This window comes from Phoenix dactylifera, unplaced genomic scaffold (genome assembly GCF_009389715.1).
Source record: "Phoenix dactylifera cultivar Barhee BC4 unplaced genomic scaffold, palm_55x_up_171113_PBpolish2nd_filt_p 001352F, whole genome shotgun sequence".
Classification (NCBI taxonomy): Eukaryota; Viridiplantae; Streptophyta; class Magnoliopsida; order Arecales; family Arecaceae; genus Phoenix; species Phoenix dactylifera.
The window spans coordinates 878-9,386 of NW_024068680.1; the positions used below are offsets into that span (position 1 = coordinate 878).

General features: G+C 43.0%; 1 protein-coding gene across 1 annotated transcript; it reads right to left on the reverse strand.

Annotated features, from left to right (window-relative positions):
* Positions 1-6,267: 6,267 nt before the first annotated feature.
* On the reverse strand, positions 6,268-7,804 carry LOC120108478. The gene is made up of 2 exons (XM_039122077.1): positions 7,669-7,804; positions 6,268-7,313 (listed from the first exon to the last, which is right to left on the reverse strand). Exons 1-2 carry the CDS (start codon positions 7,802-7,804, stop codon positions 6,268-6,270), a joined length of 1,182 nt encoding a protein of 393 aa, XP_038978005.1.
* Between the last annotated feature and the right edge of the window lie 705 nt (positions 7,805-8,509).

The window sequence follows — 8,509 nt, forward strand, 5'->3', positions numbered from 1 at the left end:
AATCAATGATTGTGAATCATTGCCAACTTGTGAATCCTGTCTTCTGGGTAAAATGACCAAGTCACCTTTTTCTGGAAAGGGTGAACGAGCCAGCGATGTTCTTGGCCTCATACATACTGATGTATGTGGACCTATGAACGTAAGTGCCAAAGGTGATTATGCCTACTTCATAACCTTCACAGATGACCTATCCAGGTATGGGTATGTCTATCTGATGAAGCATAAGTCGGAATCATTTGAAATGTTCAAACGATTTCGTAATGAAGTAGAAAAACAGACTGGAAAGAGTATTAAGATCCTTCGGTCAGACCGAGGAGGAGAATACCTTTCCGGTGATTTCTTGACTTATCTAGAGGAGAATGGGATTCTCTCACAATGGACCCCTCCAGGAACACCTCAGCATAATGGTGTATCCGAAAGGAGGAATCGAACTCTGTTAGACATGGTTCGATCCATGATGGGGTTTACTAGTCTGCCTCTATCTTTTTGGGGTTATGCTTTAGAGTCTGCGTGTATAATACTAAATAAGGTTCCAAGTAAGTCTGTTGAGAAGACTCCATATGAGATATGGACTGGGCGTAAGCCGACACTTTCATACCTTAGGGTTTGGGGATGTCCGGCTTATGTTAAACGTTCTCAAACTGACAAACTGGTCCTAGGTCCGATAAGTGTTATTTTGTAGGGTACCCCAAGCAAACTAGGGGTTATTACTTTTACCTTCCTAATGAACAAAAGGTGTTCGTAGGACTTAAGGCAACATTTTTGGAAAAGGAATTCCTTGGTGAAGGAATTGTTGCCTCTAAGGTTGAACTTAGTGAAGTTCAGCAGGTGGAAGATTTAACACAATCTACTGAACCCACAGAATCGGTTTTGATTAGATCAAACCCGGAGCCCAATGTAGAAGCACCATTAAGGCGATCCGGTAGAGTACCGCGTCAAGTGGATAGATACTACGGTTTCTTGGTCCATGACGCGGATCCTATTGAGCTCGATGAGAACAATGAGGATCCGATCACCTATATGGATGCTATGCAGAGGTCTGACTCTGAGTTGTGGCTTAATGCCATGAAATCCGAAATGGAGTCCATGGAAATCAATAGTGTATGGACACTAGTTGATCCACCCGAAGGGATAAAACCCATAGGGTGCAAATGGATCTTCAAAAGAAAGAGAGGCGCAGACGGAAAGGTGGAGACCTATAAAGCCCGTCTGGTTGCCAAGGGGTATCGTCAACGTTATGGTATCGATTATGACGAGACTTTTTCCCCTGTGGCAATGCTAAAATCTATTCGGATCATGCTAGCTATAGCAGCATATATGGATTATGAAATCTGGCAAATGGATGTGAAAACAGCTTTTCTAAATGGAGAGCTGGAAGAAGAGGTGTATATGATACAACCTGAGGGTTTCATATCCACAGACGAGTCCAAAGTATGCAAGCTACAAAAGTCCATTTATGGACTTAAGCAAGCTTCTCGAAGTTGGAACATACGTTTCGATAAAACTATCAAAACGTATGGCTTCGTTAAGAACGAAGAAGAACCTTGTGTTTACAAGTGGGCTAACGGTTCAGTGATCACATTCCTTGTCTTGTATGTGGATGACATTCTCTTAATTGGGAATGACATTCCTGCATTACAAAATGTGAAACTCTGGCTGTCATCACAGTTCTCCATGAAGGATCTGGGAGAAGCATCCTACATCCTAGGGATGAAAATCTATAGAGATAGATCTAAGAGGTTGCTTGGATTATCCCAATCCACGTACATCGACACTATGTTGAAGCGGTTCAACATGGAGCATTCCAAGAAGGGCTATCTTCCGATAGGCCAAGGAATTTCTCTCTCTAAGAAAGATTGTCCGACAACTTCCGAAGAAAGAGAGCGTATGAGTAGAATCCCATATGCTTCTGCAGTAGGTTCTATTATGTACGCCATGACATGTACAAGACCGGATGTTGCTTACTCACTAGCAGTAGCGAGTAGGTATCAGTCTGATCCGGGTGAGAACCATTGGAAGGTGGTGAAAACCATCCTTAAGTATTTAAGAAATACTAAGGACCAATGGTTAATCTATGGAGAATCTGACTTAAAACTTGTGGGGTTTACAGACTCTAGTTTTCAGTCAGACCATGATGACAGTAAGAGTATGTCAGGATTTGTGTTTACCCTGAATGGAGGAGCAGTCTGCTGGAAAAGTTCCAAGCAGCATTCAGTAGCCGATTCCGTATGCGAAGCAGAGTATGTTGCTGCATCAGATGCGGCAAAGGAAGCTGTTTGGATCAAGAAGTTTGTAAATCAACTTGGTGTTGCTCCCTCAATCAACGGTCCAGTTCTTTTGTATTGTGACAATACTGGAGCCATTGCACAAGCAAAGGAGCCAAAGTCCCACCATAGAACCAAGCACATTCTGCGTCGCTACCACCTTGTACGAGAGATCGTGGAACGAGGTGACGTCAATCTTCAAAAGATCGATGGAAAGGAGAACCTAGCTGACCCATTCACTAAAGCCCTTTCTGTAAAGGAGTTCGATTATCACAAATCGAAGATGGGTATTAGATACTGTACAAATTGGCTTTAGTTCAAGTGGGAGTTGTTGGGAATTGTGTCCCAAAGCCAATTTTTTATTGTAAGAATAATGTATATGTTTTATTAATGAATAATAAAATCTATTCTGGCAATTCTTTTCATCACAAGTGTTGCATCTTCAAATAGAACTCCTGTGTATTGTGATGAAGTCCTTAGGACTAATTTAGTGGATAAAGAGGTTTTATCATTTAGTCCTTAAATTGTTCGCGACCATGACAGCTATTAATTGGACATAGCTATGTCAAGTATAGGTCGTTGTATGCCATTTAGTTGGTTGTCCTCTTAAACCAAGGAGTGTGGAGACACTGTATGGCATATAGGTGAGATGTAGGAGTACATCGTCACTGAACAGTGACTCACCTGTAGCACTCCACTGTCGGAGTTAGCTCAAAAGTATGGGCATAAGTACCCTTAGACCTGAGACTGTCACGGTGACTTGCAAGCAACTCACTGTACTTAGGCACTGAACGATCTGAATTTCTAATTCAGATATTGAAGTGCTGGGTGCAGTCAAGTACTCGCGAAGTCTGTGTATGAGTCAAGATGGGATTGACCGCTCCAGATTTAGGAGTTGATGTCTCGCTGTGTTTCAATTCAGTAAAACCTTGGCCAGGGTAAACCAAGTGATAGGTCACTTGATTTGATTATTGAAATACAATGGATGACCGGACCAAGTCGACAGTTCACTCTTAGGTCATCTTGAGCATCGTGGTCAAGGATGAATTATGCAACAACCATATCTAGGTTCTTGAATGTTGCTTTGCATATTCGACCTATCCGGACGTCGGGTATCATTGCTAGATGGTCACCTCGATTAGTGCATGGAGTGTCATGTACTACCGGCTTAGTGTTCGAACCTATCGGAGTCACGCACATAAGTCAAGTTAAGTAGGAAGGACTTGATCCAATTTAATTGAGAATTAAATTGTGGGTCATTTGAGATTTGATTTTGTCTATGTTCAGCTAGCACTGAACATGAGGTACATACTGAATTTCATGGATGTGTATTTAATTATGTCTGTATTCTGGCTTAATCAAGTTTCAATTAATGTAATTGAAATTGATTTGGACTCATTTGTTGAGTTTGTTTTTGAATTGGATTCAAATGAATGTAATTGGGCTTTATGATGATTTATTCCATATTTATTCTAGTCCAAGTGTGACTTGGATTGATCTGAAAATTGAACTAATTGGAGTTCACATGAATCAGATTCATGTGGAATTTTTTCGGATCCAAAATCTTTCAAATTGGTCTTCAATTTGGTTTAGAACCAATAATGGACCCAAGCCCATTTGATTCAGCCCATTTGAATTAACCCATTTAAGTCAATTTGAATTGGAATTTACTTGTGCCCTCAATTAATGACTCGTTTCTGTGTTTCTTCTTCGGTCCACAGTGAACCATTTTCTGCTGAAACTTCTCCCGTGACCACGTTTTTCCCTTCTTCGAACACATAAGACCGCTTGATCTTCCTCTCCTGCACCATTTGAAGATCCGAAGAGACGTGTCTCTTCGGTTTTGAAACCTCTTTAATAGGACTGATTTAATTGAAATCAAACGGTTCAAAAAATTCAATAAAATCATGAAACGTTTGGCGTTTTTCTTCCCTGGTTCAGCCTTTCTTTGCCTATAAATAGGCTGCTTTCTTCATTCTTGCTAGAGATTTTATCTGGGGAGAGGGGAGATTCATGATCTTTTGAGTAGCTTGAAAAGAGAGGAAAAGGAAACGGGAAGAAAGAGGAAAAGAAAGAAAAAAAAAAAAAGGGAAGAAAGAATTTTTGAAATTCTTTTCTTCCAGGGGTTTATTTGCAAAAGGGTTTTTGCACTATACAGACATCATCCTACCTTCCTGCATTTCTTGGCGTGCGTGTGAAGTAGAGGGTCCGTACATCCGGGCCTCGCATAGCACCAGATCCATCAGTACCAGATCCGGCACCAGATCCAGTTCCAGATCCAGTTCCCGATCCAGTACCAGATCTAGCATCTGATCCAGTATCTGATCCAGCACTTGGCCCTGTACCAGATTCTGTTTCCAGAGTACCTCGATCATCTTCCGCTGCGGGAGAGGTATGGTAAACATAATATAGTATGTTATTTATTTATCCTGTTTATAAATAAATAGATAAAAATTTAAACTGATTTTCTGACCGGCATCCGATTTTATCGGATTTTGCGAGAGATTTTTACTTCAGGTCTAACACGAGACATGGGGCTGCCACTACTGTGAACTGCCAGGACTGTTGGTTCTTAGGGTTATTAGCCCTGCTTGACGCATTTTGATGGTTCTTCTCAGCTGGCGACTCCTCGGTTGGAGCTAAAGTCGTTCACCACTATCCATGTCCGAGATCAAGGGAGTTAGTCTAGCCTGAGATCAAGGTGTCCCATATTTTCTCCATCAATGGTCATATACTTATGATGCTGGCATAAAACATTAGCATAATATAATAATATTAATTTGTTGTAAAGTATGCTAGTGGGCTAACTAAGTGAAACGGCGCTTGGAAGACCATTAGTTGTTGTGAGATAAGGACCGGGCTCAAGAAATCTCTCGCTCGCTGTCACACTCTCTCTCCTCCTCTCCAAGCCATAGGGCAAACAAGTTAAAACTGGCAGAACATTACCTAACGAGGGGCTTGGGACTCGACAATGCACGTGAGCTGGGGGGAGGTGGGGAGCGCCTGAACTTCAGCCAATACAAAGTCACATCACAATGGTGAATTTGCTCGCCAACCATTGAGGTGGTAGCCCAATGGGAGCGTGGTCTTACTTCCAATTAAGTGGTTCTGAGTTCGAAACGCACGAGCGTCGATTAAATTGTGGAGACTAAATGCTCTCTGCTCGAACACGGGGTCTGGAAGGGCGTATCGCTCTGCTAGTAGTCTCAGTGGTGCCAGGTGTGACGTACTTACACGTGGTATTCGAGTCGGAGCCGAGAAGGGTAATCGAGCCGGGCCCACGGGTGGGGAGGGTATGAGTAAAACCGGCCAAGGTGCCCAACACACGGTCATTTTTGCCCGCATCGAACATTCTCCTGGCGGGGTGGGGGCCCAGTGGAGGCTGCTACGCAGGGGTGGGCTTGTCTTTTCCTCCCTCCTTCCCCTTTTGCTTTAGCAAAAAAAAAAAAAACAAAACAAAACAATGGACGGATTTACGGATTGCTGTCCTGCACACTCTCCATCTACGTGCATCCGGGGAGATTGGTGGGGTCGCCCCCGGACCCTCCTGAGAAAACGTGCCAGTCATTCCGAATGCCATTAGTCAGTATTAGCGAACAATAAGCGTTTTCAATCAATAATATCTTACAGAAACAAGGTTAAATACTGCATATATCATTAGTTCCAGCATCAGTTACAACAGATAAACTATTAAGCAGTTAGGTACACGGTTTAAAAAGTTCCACTTGCAAGCTTAATTTACATTGACGGGGAGAATTCACACAAGTAGCTACCACGACACTTATTAGTAATTACACAAAAGAAGATGAAAAAAACTTGGTCTCCCCGATGGGGGAGGATCCCTGAAATCTAGGGGAGACACATCAGACAGCTTACAATATATAACACAGGAAAGAACATTACAGCTGAGACAAGTGGGACGGATCATGCGCGATGGATTACATTCATGCACGATTTATTCAGCATAACATCAAACGCTGCTCCTAGCTAGCAGCGGTGCCATTCATTTTCTCTTGTAGCCCTCGACGGCGTAGATGGTCTGGATGAGGGCGAGAACTGATAGAGCGATGCCGGCAACAAACGACATGCTCAGCCATACATTGGAGCAATAACGTTGCTTCCCATCGGCATAGATTCTGCGCCACTTGCTGGTGCAACGATCATTCACCTCCTCGTATACGCTAGCCAAGTAACCGGGCGTCTTATAATGATCGATCACATTATGTAATTGCCTGAAGACAGCGACCACCTCCGCACGGCTGGTCAATCTGTGCTCCAACACCCCTCTTGTATCAAGCAGCTCCACGTCTTCTTCTCTCTGCACGATGTGATTCAAGAATGCGACGTAGGCTGTGATGTACGAGTCCATGTTGCCAAGAGACTGCTCAAAGTTGATTAGATTATGGAGGAGAATATTGGTATGGTCATAGACGCCCAATGCCGGCACCTGGATATCTCCAGATTTCCTCGTCGTTACGTCGAGCACGCATTGTGGCACACCTACCGTTTTTTTCACCTTAAAATTCACCGCGGACTTTCGTTGGAGCTCTGTTGCGCTGGGGAGATATCGCCGTGGATTGATAATTATAAATGTATCTCCAGGAAGGCTTGCAGCACGATGCTTCGTTGGCTTCAAATACATGTGGTACAAATGAAGCAGATGATGAACCTCCTCTGTTTCTGTGTCATTCGAACCGTTGCATTCTAAACCGAGAGTACCAAAAAACTTGAGAGCAACTTTTCTGATTGTGGGTTGGCCTTCATTGCCTTCAGTGTAAATATATTCGTTTGGGTGAATAGCAATTTGCATATTGAAAACATCCTCAAGGATAAAGAAAGGGATTTGGCTGTTGAGCAACAGCAAGTCAGTCTTGACAAGCTCCGATGCCCCCACTATATCACGTGGTGCCCATGGTCCATCTTCAAGGCCACCCACAAAAGGGAGTACCTTGACAGGATTATAATGCAATGAAAGCGCAAACAAGATGAAGCAGCTATCAAGCATTAGCATCTCCAGAAAACTTTTGGAATTCATGCCGAAGTTATTGTCTGTCCCATAACATTCACGATAAAAATTCACAGCATCTCTTTCCTCTCCTTCATCTTACCGAGGAATTTACCGAGGTCTTGTTTGTAACTATCGCCGATCACTTCTTCTTCTTCTTCTTTTTTTGGGTGAAAGCCGATCACTTCTTGCACACACCACAGTTTGTGTTTATCCGTGATTCTGAAATAATTATTCTCCGTTCCGGTGGTAGGGACCGATGGCCACCGCCCTTGGCTCGTAAAGCTTCTTGTCACGGTCCTCAGTGCTTGCAGGAGCTGTGCTGATGCTTTTGGATGCAGTGTGACTAGGTGGCTTCTGAAGGACTTTGATTTTATCCAGCATTGTTTCGGCCCAAACGTCCGTAGCTAGGATATCGCCAGGGAAAGGCCGCCTGCTGCACTGGGGTTACCCTCCCTCCAACAGAACTGATGGTTTCGCTCACTTCCATGGTCTCCACCTTCTCCTTTCCTTTGGCCTTCTCGGAGGAGTCCATCGCGCCTTTGCTGTAAGAAGGATAGAAATGCTATTGGCTCTAGCTGGGAAAATAATAGATAAAGGGAGAGCCACACAAGCAAGCATACATGGTAACATAAGTCATCGGAGCACTGAATACATATTGTGCTGCTAAAAAATCCGGTCTGAGGACGTTGATCTGCTATGATGGAAAATAAAGTACCAATGAAGAGGCCTCTAGAGCTTTAAAGAACAGAATATGTAGAAAGACCAAGAAGAAGAGGAAGTAGAGTGCTCATAATTTGTGTTCGTTCATAGAGTCCTGAGTCTTTTCTTATAGATAACGAGTACTGGTCCCATTAGAGTGAGACTCCAGAATTTAGAGTCCGACTGGGAGCTGATTTCTTATTTTCCTTTTCTAGATTGATCCAAAAATAAGCCCAATTGAAACTGGTCCCTCCTATACTACATGTCGGCTTACGATTGGCAAACCCGATTTTAGTCACATCATATGTGAATCACGTTTCCTAAATAAAGGCCAAGGAGTGACCAAATATAGCAATAATTTTTGTTGATGGGTCCTTATATTTTTTGGCAGCAAGTCCAGATGCTTCATTATTTGAAGGGCAATGATAGGGTAACTCAGAAAATTACTCAAAAACAAGGCACTTATTTCATACCAACTATGTTGTTCTATTAAATGGCACGCTTATGGTAAAAATTATTGGTTGAATCAAATCTACCT